The sequence below is a fragment of the Oryx dammah genome, unplaced genomic scaffold, assembly GCF_014754425.2.
Source record: "Oryx dammah isolate SB20612 unplaced genomic scaffold, SCBI_Odam_1.1 HiC_scaffold_24, whole genome shotgun sequence".
NCBI classification, from domain to species: Eukaryota; Metazoa; Chordata; class Mammalia; order Artiodactyla; family Bovidae; genus Oryx; species Oryx dammah.
In genome coordinates, this window is record NW_024070208.1 from 45,933,904 (window position 1) to 45,956,608 (window position 22,705).

General features: G+C 33.5%; 1 protein-coding gene across 1 annotated transcript in view; it reads right to left on the minus strand.

The window, feature by feature from the left end:
• The window catches only part of DACH1 (dachshund family transcription factor 1), a 463,451-nt gene that overhangs the window by 15,785 nt on the left and 424,961 nt on the right, over positions 1-22,705 (minus strand). Inside the window, exons 11-12 of the mRNA XM_040267265.1 lie at positions 21,870-22,013; positions 21,313-21,381 (exon numbers count right to left, since the gene is read on the minus strand). Of these exons, the coding sequence (XP_040123199.1) occupies positions 21,313-21,381; positions 21,870-22,013 (213 nt within the window). The remainder of the gene's footprint in view (positions 1-21,312; positions 21,382-21,869; positions 22,014-22,705) is intronic.

Here is a 22,705-nt window from a genome sequence, read left to right on the forward strand (position 1 = left end):
GCCCATTGTGAAATTTTGCCCTGGGTCATTGTAGCATAGCCCACTATTTCCATTAAAATTAATAGCTTGTGGCTGTGGTTACTGTCACTGTTGCCTAATTTTCCCCTCACTAGCAACTGTAACATGAATAAATTAAGTTATATCACCACGTACATCATTATATCTTGAATTAAGGTTAGATTTCAAGAAGCATTATGGATTTAAGGAACTCATCTAGAATTGCATCAAAACTCCTTATAATAAAATATTTATTTCCCTACCATAGGGCCTAAATCAGAGAAGGCAATGGCACCCCACTCCAGTACTCTTGCCTGGAAAATCCTATGGATGGAGGAGCCTGGTAGGCTGCAGTCCACGGGGTCGCTAAGAGTCAGAGATGACTGAGCGACTTCACTTTCACTTTTCACTTTCATGCATTGGAGAGAGAAATGGCAACCCACTCCAATGTTCTTACCTGGAGAATCCCAGAGATGGGGGAGCCTGGTGGGAGGCCGTCTATAGGGTTGCACAGAGTCGGACAGGACTGACGCGACAGCAGCAGCAGCAGGGCCTAAATGCTGCTCTTAATTTCAGGGCTATTTCCTAGTGACACTTGGACATCCCAATTGTTCAGCCTATTTTACGTTAACCCTAAATTACTTGTCTAGTATAAAAATATAAAGCTCTAAGTCTTGGATAATAAAACTTCCTTGTTTCTCATTCAGTCTTTGGTATCATCATGGTGTCTGAATGAAGCATTCCCTACTTTAACAGGCTTATTTAACAGGTTCTGTTTTTTAGGATTTCTCTACTCAGATGAGGATTCACTAAATGCTGGAACTCTAATCAGACTTGATGACTCTATTACCAAATGCCTTATGTATTGAAAAATCATAGTCCTCTTAAAGCTTGAAATAATACTAATATGTTATGATAATTTGGAATATCATTATATGAGCACTTCATTACTTACTAAGTCTAAAAACAAATAAATGTAATTTTTACATTCCCTTCATCAAAATAAGAATGTATTATGCTGCCTAAATGATTGCAAAGAATGTCCATGCATTAGAGGGTAACGCTAACAGTGAGGGTAAATGATTGCTGCTTTTTTTGTTTATGACTCTATTCAATGTACTCTGATTACTTGAAAGGACTAGTATTCAACATATCGCCATATGAAACAGTATCATGAAAAATACATGTCTCTTAATGCAAGAGTTGAATTGACATTTTGTCATAGGTAAATTCTGCAGAATCAACAAAGATGCAAAACAACTAAGGCAAAATATGAATTATCTAATATACCACTATGTATTTTTAGCATTCTTTATTCTAATTTTATGTGTATAACATAACACTGTAAATATTTTGTTCCAGTTTTATTACACTCATTTTAATGGACAAACTTCAGTGGTGAGTAATCCATCCTTTCTAACTGCCATAAAAAAAAGCTACATTATGTTTTCTCTGTTTAAAAAATATATATATATTGGGTCATTCATTAAAATTAGGATGGTGCAATGTGAGAGGAATGTGTTAACTCATAACCATTTGAGTATACTTTGCTTCCCAATGTTGCATTTGTTACTTATTACAATCACTTCTTCCGGTGTGGGGAGGGTGGCTTGATACTGTAGCCTTTTTTAGAAGAATGACAATATCAAAATCATGCAAAGAGATTCTATATTTCCTACATAAGACTTTAATGGTGAACAAAGCTGTGTCTCTTATCTAGACCTTACATTCAAATTACCTCATTCAAGCTCCAGCTCTATGTCTACCTACATGGGTACTTCAGCTTGCTGAAATGCTCAGCTGTCATATCAAAGCCAGAAGCAAGAAGGCAAACTCATCATCCTATGCTTTAACCTGGATCTCTTTTCTAGATTATCAATTTCAAATCACCAATCACTATTTCCTAAGCCCTGCATTTTGATTTTCCCTTGTATTTCAACCTCCAATCTATTTCTTGCACAATACCAAAGTTTAAATCTTCAATATCTCACTCACTTCCAAATTCATTACATTCTTTACCTCTTTATTCTCACTCTTTACCAACTTCTCCTATATAATATTTATATTGTTTATATTTAGGATTTAGTATTGGGTTGGCCAAAATGTTTTTTCATGATTTTTCCTAAGATGTTGTGGAAAAATCTGAATGAATTTTTTGCTAACACAATATATTTTATTTCAGATATAAACAAGGGAGCAGGTTTTTATTTTAATAAATATTGTTTAAGAATCTGTTGAGAGTCTTAAACAGAAGCAGCTGTAATATTTATTCCTTTTGTTTTCAAAATTTATATAAAATATGTCAATAATATGGTTTCTCAGAGATTTAGACTTATGACTTACATATCCAGACTTAAATGAATCTTCACCAATCATGCAATTGGAATTAATTGCTTTGTTTGTGCTCTGAAAGCACTTTGTTTACATTTCGGAAGCAATAGATCAAAGTATTATTCATGAAAAGAGAATGATACATCTTTTACAACTTTAAGGAAAAAAGTCAAATTTTGTAATTTCAGATGTAATCTATTAAATTAATTTTAAGTCTTGGAACATGCATGTTCCCAATAGTATAATAGTGAGTTCCTATAAACAAGTCTACAGGTGAATTCTATTTGAAAAACTTGGAAGTTTGGCTACCTTAAATGTTTATGATATATGTTAATTTCTAAAGAAAGAGAAGTGAAGACACATGATATAGTCATATTTTAATTTGTTAAAATCATTCCTGTTTCTTATAAAATTTTTGATATATAAATATTGCATATTTTTATGTAAGTAAAATTTGAATTACAGTCCCTACCATCCCTGAACACCTTGACACCCCACAACTTTATCAACAGAAATTAACTCAATATGTATTTTATTAGAATTATTTATGCTTGTTTATATCTCATGGAAATATGAATTATTTAGAAGAGTTATTTTTTGCATTTTTTCTGGCCCCAGCACTTAATCAGCATATGTTAAAATGAATTAGTTACAGCAGATTAAATACTAAAAAACATAAAAACTACATTAGTATTAAAGTTAAATAATAGTTCAACTTTTTAATCGAATATATTAATTTTAAAGCAATACATTGTTTATTGCAGGGCTTTTAGAGTCAGCAAAATACTAAACATGGACTTTGAAAATTCAAGAAGATATATGTACATGTTATATATATTTTAAATGACCTTCATTTTTCCACAGACAACCATTTAAAATTTTTGTTCACCCGTGGTGGATTCATGTCAATGTATGGCAAAACCAATACAGAATTGTAAAGTAAAATAAAAAATAAATAAATACATTAAAAATAAATAAATACAATAAAATAAAATTTTTGTTCTACCCAAATGTTCATGAGATAATTTTCAGAAAAGGATATTGACAGCAAGTCTGTAAGCTATGTTGAAAAAGCACACTTATTTATGTTTTTTCCATTCCTTACTGCAGTGGAGATTTTAGAGTAATTGCAAGGAGGTGTAAAGTTACAGGAGTTTTAGGAAGAGAGAGTAGATGAAAAATACTTAATTGAAAGTAATGAGAACGGCAATTTTAAGATTTCATTGCAGTTTAAATTCACGATTTGGGCACTGCTATTATTTTCCTTCATGTGAAAGTGAAGTGAATTCGCTCAGTCATGTCCGACTCTTTGTGACCCCATGGGCTGTAGACCACCAGGCTCCTCTATCCACTGAATTTTCTAGGCAAGAATACTGGAGTGGGTTTTCATTTCCTTCTCCAGGGGATATTCCCAACCCAGGAATCAAACCTGGGTCTCCTGCATTGCAGGCAGGTTCTTTACCAACAGCCACAAGGGAAGCCCATGTTTGTCATACTGCTAACTTACTTTATTGAGAAATCATAAATGCTGCAAATAGTAAAAAACAATAATCACTCATTTTCAGTTTTCACAACAAAGGTCCGTCTAGTCAAAGCTATGGTTTTTCCAGTAGTCATGTATGGATGTGAGAGTTTAACTGTAAAGAAAGCTGAGCGCTGAAGAATTGATGCTTTTGAACCTTGGTGTTGGAGAAGACTCTTGAGAGTTCCTTGGACTGCAAGGAGATCCACCCAGTCCATTCTAAAGATCAGTCCTGAATATTCATTGGAAGGACTGATGCTGAAGCTGAAACTCCAATACTTGGGCCACTTGATGCGAAGAACTGACTCTTTAGAAAAGACCCTGATGCTGGGAAAGATTGAAGACAGGAGGAGACCAGGACAACAGAGGATGAGGTGGTTGGATGGCATCACTGACTCGGTGGACATGAGTTTGAGTAAGCTCCAGGAGTTGGCGATGGACAGGGAAGCCTTGCGTGCTACAGTCCATGGGGTTGCAAAGAGACACGACTGAGCAACTGAACTGAACTGAATGGAAACAGTCACTGATCCATTAAATACTGGTGAATTTGCATGTATACTTGTTCCCTAATGTTTCATGTTACAGCACCACAAGTGTTAAAATATAAAAGTGTGGAATGATGAGATAAAATTTCCCTCTTTTGTTGACTATAAAATTTTTACATTAAGAAAATAATGGGAAAGGTGTTTGTATTACCTTTGTTTTGTAAAAATACCATGCAAAGGAGACAACTGAGTTGTGATAAAACACAGCTTTTTCATGTAAATTGTTTCTTTAAATAAATGCTTGTGTTCTAATTTTCTCACAAAATAATAGAATTGTGTTTTGAAATACTATTGAAAACAAGGCAAATAAGAAGTGCATTTGAGATCGAAGTGGGCAATTAGCCATGATGTTTATGTGATCTTACTATAGTAAAAACAAAACCCCCCCAAACTGGCTATACTACAATATAAGTATATAAACATTCTAAAAATATTCACCTAGTTTGTGTATGTTTATTTACAGACACTGAAGCATCAATTTTCATAACATTTTAATTTTATAACCTTTTCACTGTATACATCAATGTTAATAGTATTTTGGAATTAGTCAAGATTGTTGTGGATGTGAAATTATAAAATGAGACAATATGAAAACTAAACAAAATATTATTCCCATATTTGGATCAAAACAATGTTTGCTCTGTTGTTACCAAGATAGCTCATCTTCCTTAGTGTTTTCACTTTTTTTGAATGGATAGTTTGTCACCGTATGGGCCATGACTTGGTAATGACCAATCCCATGTTCTGAATTTGGACTTGACAAAGGTAACTTCTTGAGAGCGAGTGAGGAGGTTTCTGTCTAGCCTGCCCCCAAATAAGTTCAATGCAACGGGGCCACCTTGCCCTCCTTTGATGCATTAATGGGTATAACAAGGACTAATAAGTCACTCATTAAAGTTTCCCTGTGTTGTAACTCACTGTAGGGCTATATTAAACTGTCTAAAAATAGTGGGGTTATATGATATACAGAAATAGTTTACTATAGTCACATTTTGATTCTACTGCTGATAAATCTTGGAAAGTTAATGTGAATATATCACACATCTAAATAAGGTCCCACTTGGGAAAGCTATGAAAAATTATACAAAATTTTTCTAAAAGACCATAAGCATATGAGTGCCATGCCATTAACATTATTCTTTTTATTTATCACATTTACTTCACTCTTTATTTTCTGAAACATGGATATGTTAAACAAGATTGAGTCTGAATTCTTAGGGTAATAAAACCCAAGGAGCTATAATGTATAATTAATCAATGCTTTGAGACTTCCCTGATGGCTCAAGCAGTAAAGAATCCATTTGCAATGCAGGACAGGCAGGAGACTCAGGTTCGTTCCCTGGATTGGGAAGAGACCCTGGAGGAGGAAATGGCAACCCACTCCAATATACTTGCCTGGAGAATCTCATGGACAGAGGAGCCTGGTGAGATACGGTCCATGGGGTTGCAAAGAATCAGACATGACTGAGTGACTAACACTTTCTGCAATATATTTAAATGTTTCTCATGATAATAAATTAAGAGATTAGAATTGTTAAAACAAAAAAGAGAGGCATTTTTAATGCTTCACAATAGTCACACCACTAAAGTGTCTGATAAAATCAAATAAATCTGAACTGCACACATTTGAAAAAAGTATAGGCAGAGAGGTCTCATGATTCTATCTCAGAAGTATGTCTGAATTCAAAGAAGGTAGGAGAAGTCACTGCATTCACTTGAAAAAGCTTGGAGAATTGTTCTTTTTACTTGTGATTTGTTATTTTCAATGTGGTTTATATATTGAAAATCTGACACACTGTGAGTTTTTTTGATTGAGAGAAGTTTTCCTGATTTACTATTATCAGAGAACACAAATGAACTTGTTTACCTTGTTAAGGCTTCCATATTGTTTTTAAAATCTGTCATTTTATATAAAAATATGTATTTCTGAATTACCTCAGAAAACACATACGGTAATACTGAACTTATGGTCATACTTGGACAATAGTTGGCTTGAACCCAGAACTATCAGTGGGTTTACAAGAGGAATGTACTTTTCATCCCTTCTGTCTTATTATAAATCTTGTCCATTTGTTAAATTCTCTATTTTCCCAAAATTTAAACTAGAGATAAAGTCTAGACTGTGAGATTTTATGTATCACTATGGAGAAACCTGTAAGAAAAGAGTCCAAAAACTATGACAACTTGAAACAAGGTAGATCTGAAACTATATTAAGTAGCATAAACCATGATGAAAAAAATAAACACATTGAAATGATTAATATAAGCAAATATCATTTCATCATGGAAATGAAATAATTAGTTCTTAATTTGTTTACAATGGGAATTTCATAAGTAATGTAAAACCATAGTATAGAATCAAAATTAAATACAGCACACCTGATTATGTATGGGAATAATTTATGGTCTAAAATCTCCCCATCCAGTGCTCTTTCTTCCAGAGAGAAATAAATAAAGAATGAGAGTCAGATCCAATAATTTGTAGCCATCATTCATCGTTTTATAGGTGTAATTAGTAAGCTTAGTTGGAACTATGTTTGGAGATTTACTATCTCTGGAGTATGATTATCTATGAATTAAAAGAGTCTGTGATACTCTACACTAAATGAAAATACAAACCACATTAGGAGAAATTTGCTAAAATGCAATAAAATATTAAGAAACTCTAATATTTCCATCTTAAATGAGTAAAAAATCATTTATCTTTTGTTATATTTGGGAAGTGATAAATAATCATATAGAGTTGAAAATAAATCTCTTTAAGCCATATTGTTTAAGTTGACATAAACATTGAACTCACAATTTGTCATGAATTTAAGTGTCTTGAAAAATCTGGTGAATATAATTTGCATTTTCTAGCTTAAACCATGCTAAAAGAAAAAGAATGTGTCATATATCGAAAATAAGATAATTTTTAAAAATCCAGATAATGTTTAATGTTTATCAATTATGAATATGATTGAAAATACCATTACATTAAATTTGTGCATAATGTAGAAATAGCAAATTCTTATAGAATAACCTCTACTTACTTGTGAGTTCTTCACATATATTAACTCACTTATTCTCTATAAAAACTCTGTGAGGTGAACATCATGATCATTTTCTATGGTTTTATGATAAGGAATTCTCATAATCAAGTCATTTAACTTACACACTCAATGGTACACAGATAATAAACAGCAGAGTAGAGATTCGTACCCAGGCAGTCTGAATCCAGAACCCACATATCCATAATTGGCCATGAACATAATTGCATATATGTGCATATATGTTTATACTCATAAAAAATCTGATGTCCTTGCCATTTTGACAGGATAAAAAATCAGCAATATAGTAGGTCTTAGCAGTTAAAGTGAGTTACCTAGCCTCACAACAGTAATGAATGAGTGTGTTGATAGGAGATTAGCTTTCAGTCCCACATTGCTCTCCTAAGACTAAATCATCTTGGTGTTAACTCTAATCATTTAGAAATCAGTTATTTAAATAAGTCATCAATATTGCCTTGTAACTGATTAATAATTATCTTTATAACCTAATGGATTTATTTTTCTCTTTATATGAGAGAAAACTCCATGAGAAATTACAAATTATGAGAGTAGTTTCGGGGCTAAAAATATAACCATTGCTTAATGAAAATTCCTTTTTCCTTCCCTGAAGATGAATCATACAGGAAACCGTGGTCAAACATTACTAAATTTTACATGGGAAGAACTAGTATATATTTGCATTTTGAATCTTAATCCTTATAAATTTATGCCACCTTCATTATCTGGTTGAACATTGAGTCAGTCACAGCCACTTCGTAAATTATCATAAGATGCAAAGATGGACGTTCAAATAAGAGCAAAGTATATGGCATCAAAGGGACTCAGAGGTCCTGAGTTCACAGTCTGACTCAAAGCAGTTTGCTTTATCACCCTGTTACTCAGTTTCCTCAAATATAAAATGGCACACTGAAGATCAACAAAGACAATGTATGTGAAAAAGCTGTGCAAACTTGAAATTGTTTTAGGACAGTCAATTGATGTTCTTTGTAATATCCTGAATCATGGCTGCATCAAAAAGAATGAGTACCATTCACAGGTGACTGGTGCCCCTTCCCTGACATCTCTTTAACTTCCACGGTCTCTCATTCTCTTCCTCAGCTTTTTTGAATACATACTATTCGCCACTTGATAAAATTTTGGATTTCATTCCTTCCAAGGCGCATCTCTTGCTTTTCACTATGATCTCTTAGTTTGTGAGAGAAGAAACCCCTGCTGCCTTTCTTCAGTGGGAAAGTTTAGGATAAAGTTAACACTGTATTGCTTCTGCCAGGAAATACTGTCAATCTAGCAGTTGTTAAAAATAGCAAGTGGGTTTTAATGGACTAATTTCTTTGAAACAGCTAAAATATTTTCAACCAATGAAACATTTCCCAAATAATTAAACATACTGATTATTCTTATATATATTTATACCCTCTAGTTGCCCACTATTTAAGCCATGAAAATAGCATTACCATCGAAAAGTGATCAGATCTTTATAAATCTTACTTTTAAAACTAAATAGTTACATTCATTTATCCACTTACCAAATGCCTTGCTACCTTTGAGAAAGTGAAATTGCACTTTTTTTTTAACTGTTGCTGTTGTAAAATGATACTGAATGCTAAATAATGTGTTTGTTTTTCAGCTGTTGTAAGTCTAAAGAGATTTTTTGAATACTTCAATTATAAAAACATTTAAAACATACAAACTTGTGCAATTTTTATTTTAATGAAGATGAGAAGTTCATTAAAGAAGATAAATATTTCATTAGATGTTAAATAAAACAAAGAGATTTTTTGGCTTCTCTCAGCACAAAATTCCTTTGAAAGATTAATTAATACATGCAAATTATGCAAATTAGACCCATGCAAATATTTTATGAAGACAATTAAGGGAACCATTAATTACTGCTTTTTTTGCTTCAGTGAGATTCATTCATTTAATTTTAATTTCACTTTAACTGTTTTGATGTATAATCTTGCAGCTAAGAACTTTATCTTTCCTGGCGGGTCACTTAAACTTATAAATTTCATCCAGTGAGTGCACAGAAATCTGTAAAGATATTCTCTAGACTATGTTAAGTATCAAGAGAAATTTCTGACACAATGCTCTCCCAGAAACGGGGAAACTGGAAGGGAATGTGAGCTCATTCTTGGACAAGGTTCAACTGCTGGAAAAGCAATTAATTTGCTTTGGCTGTGCTAATATAGGGGAATTAGAAAGTGTGACACAAGACAAATAGAAATAATTAGTTCTCCAAAATGATGTTCTCATTAATATGGTTCGAACAGTAGAAATAAAAAACATTATTGTGGCATGTCTGCATTCTGTCCCTAACCATGGGAGGTAGAATAATGCACCATAAGCATTTTTACACTTATAGGCTAAATGATGATGTTTCATTTTGTTTTCTAAAGGAAAATGTACAGCAAAAGCTGTCATATATCTCAAATGTCTGGACATACACATGCTATAAATTGATCACATACTTTCCATCATGGTATGTTTACATAGCAATTCTTAAAATTTTGTTCAGAAGTTCTGTAGTTTAGTGAACAGACTTTAAAATGTAGGTTCTTCTTCTGTAATTTAAAATTTTTAGACCACTTTTATAACTCTTAAAGTATAAATAACTTTTCTCATAAAATGAAACATTTGTGCTCTAACTTAAAGAAGCCATTCTGAATATTTGTTGAACATTCTCTTAATTGACCAGGCTACTTTTAATATCAAAGGGCGAATACAAAAAGGGAAAACAGATTTTGTGAATATGAACCACAAATCTATATTACTAAATGGTAACTGTCTCCTGCTTTGGTAGACATTATACACAATTTCTATGAGTATAGCCTCCAGTGAGCAAATTACTTATATATAAAGGCCATCAAATTTTTCCCATGATAATAAAGCTGAAAAGAACTCAAAGTAAAAACTTTTTAAAAATAAATATTCCTTAATTCTGAAGGTGATAATATATTGTCTAAAAGCTAAAATGTCTGGATCATGATGAAAAACCAACTTATTATTCTGTCTAGTCATAATCATAAAAAGTATCATTGATAAATATACACATAACAAGTAAAATGACACACTATTTTCTGACCTATCTCTGACACTTCTGTACTGCTGCAGCCAGTACTGTTATAGTACTTTGAAAAGTTGGAATTGGTCATACATTCTGATTGCTATTTGTTGAGCTCTTCAATGTTTTCTAAAAACAGATCTTAAAATTAATTTTTCTTTCTTACAAACATAAACTCATTTCATTCATCCTGAAATTCTAGAGTCCCTCAATCTCTTTTGCATATTTACATTGTCCACACAGATGTATGTTGCACCTTCCAAATTAAGATCCTCTGTGATTGTCATTGACACATGATTTAACCACTCTTCCATTTCACTAATTATGATGCTAAATCAACATGGATCTAGCATTGATCTCTAGGGTCCCCTGCTAATATCTGTCTCAATTTCCATTTATCACTATTCTTTGATTATGGTCTTCAGGCAGTATTCAAGCCAACCCAAAATGTGTTCATGAACAAGACAGGTTAACTCAATTTTTCAATTTTACTTATACTAACAAAAAATTATTATACCTTCCATTAATAACTGCTCTGTTTCAATCCATAAAAGCAACTTAGTTGTAGGATGTTCATTTCCTGCCTCTAAACATCCAATCCCAATTCATTCTTCCTGATATTCCCTATATCCCCTGAAATCTCATAGTAACTACCACCTACTACATTACTCTTCTTAGGAAATATAATGTCAAATATACTATAAATTATGCCCAATGATTTGGCTTTACTTTGCCTAATATTTGGGCAATTGAATAGAAATAAAGTTACATCACAAAACCTTATTTTATGTCACAATTCAACAGAAGCATATAATAGAAATATATAAGACTGACACTTATGCTTTTTATTTTCTTTTTTTCTGTAGGAACCGAGTTTAGAAAAATTAGCTCTGTAGAAATAACACATTGATAGTAACTTTATGTAAATATAAGTCTAATGAATCACAATTTAATACTATTTTTAGACAACTTCATACTTAATTTCTCACTGTGTCTGCTTACATATATAATTAGTTTAAATTACATAAGCCATTTCCAACAAAATCTATGGGACCCTTAGCATTTGGAGTTTAAGCATATCTACCTACATTCAAAACCAAGATTTACTTTTTAATGTCTCTTAAAGAATAAGAATGTTCATACTGAAATCATAAATTTCAGTATCAAAATTATTCTTAAATTTTATAAAATATTAAAACTTATGAGTATTTCTGAGACTTTCTATTTAATAATAATAATTCCTATTGCCTAGTTAAATGAGTAGTTAACACTGACTTATGATAACTGTGGAACATTAGCCTGTTTATTGGTTACTGCTTTCAATCAATATCTTTTGTTCAACTTAATCAATGTTGTTTAAATTGGTTAGCTGCACTGAAACACTACCAAACACCAGAAACCAGTGCCAAGGGACTAGAAGTAAATTTATTATTGTTTTGTTCATAGAAATAATTCTAATATTTATTTTTTAAGATAAAGAAGAATAGTTTGAGGCAATCTCTATTGTGACTACACATTTCTAAGTGAATAAACAATAGTCAACATGTATTGCAGGCAGCCCAGAATTCAGTTTTAATCAACTCTGACCTTCTACTTAAAGAAAGCCTCCCTCTTTGAAGCTATATACAGACATTTTATATATAAAAAAATTATGTTCAAGTAACAAAAAATATTTCTCATAAATTTTGGCAAACACTTTACTATGGGACTAAATCAACACTGTGCTATAAATAAAGAATGATTTTCTAAAATAAAAAGAAAAGCAATTTATATATTAGAGTAATAATAGCTTCAGTATTTGTTTACCAGTTGCTAGGCACTATAAATATGTTAACTCATAATAATAAAATTTAATATTAACAGCTAAAACTTAACTGTGTACATACTATTGCCCAGTATATGCTAAGTGCTTTACTTGGGTTATTTTATTTAACATGCACAGTAACCCTCTGAGGTTAAGCAATTGCTACAGAGAAAAAATATAGTGGAGCAGAGACTTGAATCTAGACTTGACTCCTAACATTTCTTAATTGGTAGATTCTGTAGATCTGTCTAGAGAACTTTCAAGCCCACATTAGACTTATGGGTCTTTTTTTAAGGATTAGAAATATACATAATACATAATACAATGATGTGAAATCAAATTGAAACAATACATTTGTCAGGGGAGGGTGTAATTTCCTCGGTTCTGCCTCATCACAACAAAAATATGAAGTGACAAAAGTTAAAGCCCTTGGACAGACCGTGTCTCAGCTCTCAGGCAGGCCGTGTTACAGCTCTCAGATAAGTGTTACAGTTCAGTTTTATTTAGAAAATAAAGGAAAATACATCCTTGAGACGTGAGGGCATGCTGACCCAAAAGACGCAAAGAGAAGAGAAAGAGAAAGAGAGAGAGTGAGAGAGAGAGAAGCCCGGCCCTTTGGCTCCTCTTCTTAAACGTTTTTTCCTTCCCCTGGGCCTGCCCTATGTAAGTTGGGCTAGCCAGGAGTGCTATTTCTTCTACCTGAGGTCTTCACTCCGGTCCTTGGACCTTCCTTTGTTCTATTTTCTTGGTCTTTTCCCTTCCTTGTTTTAGCCACCAGCATTCTGGACTCCTTTTGCCTATTCTAACTACCTAACACATTCACATAGATTTTCATATGGTAAGTTTAAGTAGGGTTCAATGTAGAACACTTACAGTGTAGAATCTTGGGGTACCATTTAACAACCTCTGTTCAAACACATGGTATAGAAGGAATGAAGAGATTCTTTAAATGTCACATACTAAACTGAATATGGACTTGTGTCTGATTTTGCATTTGTCCTAAGTTCACTGCATGCTAAACTGTAGGGATGTAGATACATATTTTAGGTAAATATGATTAACTTCTTAATTTCTTTTATTGTTATTTTAAATGCTTCATTTAGAATGATATTTTTCTCAGCATGTGTAGAAGTGTCTATAAACATGGTATAGGCATAAATGACTGATTAAATAGCAAAAAACTGGAAAACAACATTTTTCCCAACTGCACACCATTCCCTAGTTGCTATCAGTAGAATGTTTTGAAGTGTTGAAGCCATTAACAGGCAATGAGCTAACTATCCACAATGAGCAAATGGGCTTCAAGTGGTTATCCTAGAAAAGAGACATGTAAATCTACACAGCAAAGCATGGAGAGAAAACAAAGACTCTGGGGTCAGAAATCTAAATTTAAATGTCAGCAACCCCATTAAATTATAGTGCAAAAGTGAGAATGTTAATTAGTATATACAGAAAGTCTCAATAAATATGAATTCTTAATCCACCTCACAATTTTAATAAGCAAAAACTCCACTTACTATGTAATATCACTAAGTCCAAATGAAAGAAAATGTATTACTAGGGCATTCAATGTATACTGGAACATTTGACTCAACAGAGAAAGATACATATTTCACTAATAAGCTTACCCTACATCATTAAGGTTTAGGCTCTGTAAGTTACTAAACAGAAAATAACAACAATAACATATGTTACAAGAACAACACTTTAATAATCCTAAACTAAAAACAATTGGGAAGAAAGCAAAGGATGATAAAAGCAATTGGACTGTGTTATTTTTCCAGTTCTGATTAACTCATGGTGTGTGTGCACATGTGCTAAGTCACTTCAGTTGTGTCTGACTATTTGCGAACCTATGGCCTATAGCCCACCAGGCTTTTCTGTCCATGGCATTCTCCAGGCATGAATACTGGAGTGGGTTGCCATGCCCACCTCCAGGGGATCTTCCCTACCTAGGGATCTAACCCACATCTCCAGTCTCCTGCATTGGCAGGCAGGTTCTTTACCACTAGCGCCACCTGGGAAGCCTAACTCATGGTGTAATCTTTATCAAATAACATACCCTTACTAAACCTCAGTTTCCTCTCTTGCAAAATGAAGAGGTTTAATTTATTTGTAAAGCCCCTTCCCAGTGCTAAAGCAGTAACATCATATAAGTGTGCCTGGCATTTCATCAGTGCTCAACAAACATTTGTTGAATAAATGAATAATTTTTAAATTCAACATGTATCTTCAAATATCCAGGAAGCAGAAAAGAAGATATTAAATTGGAACAAAAACATTGCTAATGTGAAGGAAGGTCTTTTATGTCCTTTTATTGGAAAAATATTTGGTTTTCTATGATCTGAGATCAGTCAAAAATAGAATAAAAAGCCAAGCAATTTTGATTATGGACATTGGATGTAAATAAAAGAGATGTACTTTCAAGTGGAGTCAAGATTTTGCAAACATAACTTGCAGATATACTAAGATGTCAGAGGAACTGTGGTCCACATTCCCATTAATTTCAACAATTACTTTTGGATTTAAGAGGATGAGTTTTACTTAGAATGAAAAAGAAAGCTGCTACTTTGAAAGTGAACTTTTTAGACTTTTTGAAAATTTATAAAAGACATAGATAAAAGAGTACTAATTCACGATCCTCCCATGTTATACTTCATGTTTATATACTGAATATCTAAACAATATAAAGAGATTAAACCATTTGAAATTATAAGAATCAAATCAGAAAAGAAGCATGAGGTTAACGCTTAAAAACCAAAAGGAGTTATTTAAGAAATGTGATTTTGGTATATGAAGTTAAATATAAATTTTAAATGGGTGTAAGTGAATGTTGGGTTTTCCTGGTGACTCAGACCTTAAAGAATCATCTGCAATGCAGGAAACTCACGCTTGATCTCTAGGTCAGGAAGTTCCCCTGGAGAAGGGATTGGCAACACTTCAGTATTCTTGCCTGGAGAATTCCATGGACAGAGGATCCTGGAAGGCTACAGTAGGTAAATATTCACAGAATCCAAATCTTGAGTCAAATGTGTAAGAAAAAAGTAACAGAAATGCAGCCAAGAAGGGCAAGCACATTCTGTTAATTCAGCTATCAAAAAAAAAATTCCCCCAGAATTTGTAATTCTGACTTTCTTAGTAGGAATCATATTACCCTTTGCTTCCTCCAATCTCTCCCACCAATGTCAGAAAAATGTCAGAACAATAGGAATACTTGACACTCATCCACAAGATCAAAGGTCCTAACTCACCAGTACATTCCTTCAGGGATTAGCGAGCATGGCAATGTGTCAAACATTTGGGCACCATGAATGTGGCACAAACATGTGACACACTGATATGTAAGTGTCAAGCATACCTACAAACACTAGGAGCACCGTGGTGAACAAAGCAGGCATGGTTCACACTCTGCCTGGCTACCACCCAGAGAGAGGAAGAAAATATTTAAAAAGTGACTACCAATGCACAGCTGTGATTGTGGAGAAGGCATGGTTAAAACCTCTGTGAAGAGGGGCAGGGAGAAGCTGCAGGGGTAGATGTGGAGTCTGAAAAGCCTTTCTGGATGCTGTGACTTCTAAGATGAGACTTAAAGAATAAGTAATTAAAGGTAGGAAAGAGAGAGAAATGCCAATGGAAGGTGGAAAAAGATGTAAGGTTTTCTAGGTTTAAAAAAAAAAATCAATGAAAGAAGAACAGAGAGTGAAGGGCAAAAGTCATGCTTGTGTGTAAAAAAAAGGGAGGGAGCCATCAAGCTTCACTTTCCTCGTTGTGTATTAAGGAGGATATTGGATTGGGCAATAGAGAGAACCATAGGGAAGGAAAGTAGAAGAAAACAGGTCGGCAGGAGGAAGAGGGTGAAGGACCCTTTAGGTTTTGTGCACTGGACTTTGAGGTCCCTGTGAGACACCTAAATTCCAACTGGATATTATTTGGAACTCTTAAGAGATGTCTGGATTGGCTGGAGAGACATTTTTTAAATTTTTTACACTATTAAAAGATATAGCTTAACATCTAAGTGGAAGCTACTGAAAAATGAGAGACTAGGATTCAGTAGAAGGAACTCAGTATTATAGCTTTGGCTGCATACATTGTGTAGATGTGCATTCCTATGTGTGAGGGACTCAGGTTTTGGAGGATATTTATTAACCTGTCCAAATAACAGTTAAATAAGTATTAAGACTGACTCTGTCTACTATATATATAGTATAGCATAGGGAAGTCACTCAGTCGTGTCCGACTCTTTGCGACCCCGTGGACTGTAGCCTACCAGGCTTCTCTGTCCATGGGATTCTCCAGGCAAGAATACTGGAGTGGGTTACCATTTCCTTCTCCAGGGGATCTTCCCGACCCAGGGATTGGGTTGGAAAGATACCCTGGAGAAGGAAATGGCAAACCACTTAAGTATTGTTGCCTGGAAAATCCCATGGACAGAGAAGCCTATGAGGCTACAGTCCATGGAATTGCAAGAGTAGGACAAGACTTAGTGACTAAACCACCATATATATATATACAGGGCTTCCCGAATAGCTCAGTTGGTAAAGAATCTGCCTGCAATGTGGGAGACCTAGGTTCGATCCCTGCATCGGGAAGATCCCCTGGAGAAGGGAACAGCTACCCACTCCAGTATTCTGGCCTGGAGAATTCCATGGACTGTATTGTCCATGGGGTTGCAGAGTCAGACATGAGTGAGTGACTTTCACTTTCATATATATATATATATATATATATATATATAAAATATCTTATGAAAACATTTAAAGTAAGATATAATTTTTAAACATCATCACAAATCATGACATATAAATCTGTAAGATTCAGGCATGAAAGAGTTAATCGCCATAAAATCCAGCTCCTGGAACAAGTTGCTTTTAAATTTATATATACATACATATATATATATATTAGAAAAGGCAGAAGAACCAGAGATCAAATTGCCAACAACCGATGGATCATTGAAAAAGCAAGAGAGTTCCAAAAAAACATATATTTCTGCTTTATTGACTATGCCAAAGCCTTTGACTCTGTGGATCACAATAAACTGGAAATTTCTGGAAGAGATGGGAATACCAGACCATTCTCTGACTTGCCTCTTGAGAAACTTATATGCAGGTGAGGAAGCAACAGTTAGAACTGGACGTGGAACAACAGACTGGTTCCAAATAGGAAAAGGAGTACATCAAGGCTGTATATTGTCACCCTGCTTATTTAACTTATATGCAGAGTACATAATGTCCAGCCCAGTACAACGCTGGGCTAGACGAAGCACAAGCTGGAATCAATATTTCCAGGAGAAACATCAATAGCCTCAGATATGCAGATGACACCACCCTTATGGCAGAAAGTGAACAAGAACTAAAGAGCCTCTTGAGGAAAGTGAAAGAAGAGAGTGAAAAAGTTGGCTTAAAGCTCAACATTCATCTGGTCCCATCACTTCATGGCAAAGATGGGGAAACAGTGGAAACAGTGGCTGACTTAATTTTTCTGAGCTCCAAAATCACTGCAGATGGTGATTGCAGCCATGAAATTAAAAGACACTTACTCCTTGGAAGAAAAGTTATGACCAACCTATATAGCATATTGAAAAGCCGAAACATTGCTTTGTCAACAAAAGTCTGTCTAGTCAAGGCTATGGTTTTTCCAGTGGTCATGTATGGATGTGAGAGTTGGACTATAAAGAAAGCTGAGCTCCGAAGAATTGATGCTTTTGAGCTGTGGTGTTGGAGAAGACTCTTGAGAGTCCCTTGGACTGCAAGGAAATCCAACCAGTCAATTCTAAAGGAGATCAGTCCCTGGTGTTCTTTGCAAGGAATGATGCTAAAGCTGAAACTCCAATACTTGGGCCACCTGATGCGAAGAGCTGATTCATTTGAAAAGGCCCTGATGCTGGGAAAGATTGAGGGCAGGAGGAGAAGGGGATGACAGAAAATGAGATGGTTGGATGGCATCACCAACTCAATGGACATGGGTTTGGGTGAACTCTGGGAGCTGGTGATGGAGAGGGAGGCCTAGTGTGCTGTGGTTAATGGGGTCGCAAAGAGTCGGACATGACTGAGTGACTGAACTGAACTGGATATATATATATAGTCATTAAATTTCCACCAAGCTTATTAATTTTGAGTTTAGTTACCAGAAGTATCAGTAATGAAAACTTCATTCCTGTATAGTACGAGCTGATTTACCTTACTTATCCAGATAAGTAAATTATTTAGAGCCTCTTGCTCAGCAATAGTTTCTAAGCTGCTTTCTGTTTTTCTCTTCCACAACTCTGTACTTCTACAGAAATGATGCTACTAAATACTAATGAAGTGACATTTATTTGGGGGTAACTGAGTAGTATTTAAGTACCTGACTGCTAGGTGACTAATTCATGGGACAAATCTGGCTCATTTATTAACAAAATATTAAAAATGAGTAAGTACATGCTAAGTATAAAGAAATGTGAGTTTCCTTTTTCATTCCTAACTAAGTTGAGCTTATTTTGGAATACAGAATAATTTCAATTATGGTTGGATTGGGAGCAAGAAAGAATACAAAGACTCATAACTCCTGGGAAGGGAGCAGGGCTGTGTTCGTGTCATTCATGAGTTGTGAAGCAACACGTGCTTATAGCTGCCAAAATGTCTGATATAGACCATTTCACAAATTAGCAGTTAGTTCTGGTTCTTTTTCCTTTGCCTTTCCCATTCTTGAACTTAGACTCCTCATTTTACTAAACACAGTCCTTGTTCTTTGATATTTTCTCTGCATCATTAATTTTGCTATTTTGTTAGCTTTTAAATTTATGAATTTAGTTTCCAAGGTTAAAAAAAAAGATGTTTCAAAGGACTAAATGAACTCATTTAGTTGAGTTAGACTAGCAAAAGATGATCTCTTTGCTTTGGTATTTTAAAAGTCTTGGGTGGTGTCAAGTGAGATAACCGATAGCAATTAACATATAGAAACACAGATTCATCTACGTGTGTTTTTTAGATTACATTTGAGAAAAATTCACATTATATAATTAAAACTATTAATATTAAGGTGTCTTACAGAAAACTTTTCATTGAAGAGTATGATTATCAGAAAAATCATTAAAGTGTAAGTGCACAAAAATTAGAATATTATTGATTATTTATATTAGGCTTAAGGAACTCATCTTTTTAATTGATAAGATTAATGAAAGAATTGAAAAAAATGTTTCACATTATAATTAAGAAAAAGCAATAAATAACCCCATAAAAAACAATATTTGCTTTAAGTAACTATATATAATTATTCAAATGTTTCTCCTTTCCTGAGTTATGGAGTTGTTTGAATGGATTTTCTGTGTTATATATAACATTCTGGATGGCAGAAAGACTGCAATTTATTACTAAAAATTTTCTTCAGAGTGTAAGTAAATCATAATAGAAATTGAAAGCAGTCAAAACTTTGACCTATATAGCAAGACTTTATCCCATATTGAAATATACATCTGAATTTGTGTTTTACAAATTCTGATAAAATAATTATAGCCTTATTTATGATCCAAATATTGCTAATAGCAATCTCATGAAATATATATTATGTCAATTATGCAGAGATGTTTAATTGTTACCTAATGTCTTCTTAAACTTCCCATGTATACGAAAGAATGTAGTGTCCATAATTTTTCTTGCTTGAATTCTAATCACCTTGAGAATTCTGTGGATATCAGATAATTTATATATCACATCTACCAGGAGGCTTATGTGCTTTTTTATGTCCAGCACTTTGGACATTAACTAAGTTAGTGCCTGAGGAATCCCCAAATACACAGACCACAGTTCTGATAGTTCACAATGGACTTACTGTCCCTGATAAAGAGCACTGGCTTTGTTATTAGTAATTTGTTAACATATGCATGTAATTCTTTACAAAGCAACATAGATCTTTTGAGTTTAATAATATTATAGTCACACATATATGTAATTTTGCTGAAACCCATAATGCTCTAAAAAATGAAATCTTTTCTACAAGATGTCTCATAATAACATATGGTTCAGCCTTAGGATTTAAAAATAATTATCATGGTAAAATCAATTAATACACAAAAACCATTCTCCAGGAATGTCTCCGGTTTCTGATTTTTATTTATTGTGTATATGATACTTTACACAATTATATTTCCTTTATAGTAAACTAAGGATGATACTTTTGGAACTGACTGAGTAACACGATTAATGTCAAACAATATCCCCCAAATGAATGAACTTAAAATGCAAAATAAAAGCAATTGGGAGGATTATAGTAGTTAATCATTTTAGGCTTCCCTTTGAAGAATCATTTTCATTTAATGCTCTTTTTACTGTTTAGTATTCATGTTGTTAGATTGGGTTTATTGTCTAGAATAGATGTGAGGCTATAAATGCTACCTTCAGATTTTGTTCTCTTCTAATAGTGTGGTCTTGGCAATATACATATTTTGCTTTTCTGAGTGTTTAAAAAAACTCCCTTTAGTGTTCTCTATATGATTTTTCTCAGCAGATGTTATTAAAGTGTATATAATGGCACACAGTCTACTTGGAAAGTTCACATAGGATCAAACAATCTTATTTATTGTTAGCTTTCACCTGGTTTATTTTACATGTACCTTGCATTAGTTGTCACTAAAACAAAAAGAAGATAATTTCAAATTTTAAGAACTTCCTAGTTAACTCATGATTTTATTGATATAGAATTTATAAAACTTTCATCTATTATATTGGGCTTCACACATTCAATAAAATACATTTACTGTGTTCAAGATTAAATCATACATTGTTTAAAATTAATTATTCCTTTTTAATTGCATTGTATAAACAGAAATGACCTGTTAATTTAAAGAAAATCTATCAGCACAAAATGAATTCACTCATATAAACAAGCAAGATGAACTTGACCTTGTTTGAACTTGTTTTGATGTGGCCCAGATGGTAGGCTACATGCTTGAATAGCAGGCTAAAGCAGAGGAAAAACTCATAGAGCAAGATCTAGATTTATAGCCTTTTGCAAATTCCCACCTTGTATTGTCCTTTCGGCATCTGTTCTGCCGCCACTGCGGTCAGCTTCTATCTCTGGGGTCAGAGAGTCTAAAAACACAGAAAGGTAAGAGTGACACACATTTCATTTGATTCCCATTGTCCTTTAAAAAAAGCAACCTGTTACTTTGGTGCTGAATTAAAATTACATAAATCTTTGTCATCTTTTAAAGGTTGAACAAAGACTATAACCATGAGAATTATCAGAAGATTTGAATGGATAAATAATGCAAAATTGTTCAGAAAATGAGATGGGGGGTTTGAGAACTTTTCATATTAATATTTTATTATGTTTCAGTACAGACAGAATTGGTTAAATGGAAAAGCAGTATCATCTCAGATACTGAAGTAACAAAACTGTGGAAGCACCCATGAAATAAAACATTTCTCCCAACACATGTGACTTTTCTTTCCACCATGCTTTCAAAAAGAGCTTAAAGAATTAACAGCCACAGAAATACAAACCCACAAACACATTTAAATTGCATTTTGAGTATTCACAAGGAAAGTTAGTCATCCATAAAGACACATCCTCTTACCATTTAAGACCCTGAGACTATCTGTTGAAGCTGCCTGTTTTAGTGTTTGTTCGGCTTGCTCACGCCGTTTTGTCTCAAATTCAAGTGCTTCCTGCAATTTTCTCTTTGCCTTCTTCTCCTTCTTTAGCCTCTTTTGAACTATGGCTAGAAAAGAGTATATGTACATTATTATATTTCAGAATTTTTGCAATGTTCACATTTCCACAAATGGTCTCTATTTTTTAAATAATATTATTTTTCCCCCTGCTGGACTGCACCTGTCTGTGCAGAGGAAGTTTAAACAAAACAAAACAAAAAAAACAATAACCCACTTTTACCTAAAATAAATCTCAGTAAAATGTCCAAGGAGGCCAATTTTTGTGTAGCCTTGAACTATTACAAGAATGCCTTTAATTATCATATGTGGAGACAGTTTTAATGAGAAACTAATTTTAATAAATATTTATACTCACTAATTAAAGAAGACTGATTAAATAAATTTTGTAGTTTAGTCTCTGCCATTGAATCAGACAAATGCAAAGTAATCTGAATAGTATAAACCTTTAAGATTAGTCTCTCTTTATGAAACATTAATTTTGAGTAGTAAATGGAGCATTTCCCCTATCTTTACAAAAATGTTATACCAGCAAAATTTTTAATAATTCTTTCTTGAAATTTTAGACAATTAATAAATATTATTGCATATGTGGAGCTAATAATATATCTATATAAACAGACTTTTTGATGAAACTATTGCAATTTGCTTAGAGATATTAATAATTTCATAGAAGATGTATATGCAGTATTATATATTTCAGGAAAGTTACACTTTTAGACTCTAGGAATTTGATGAGTAT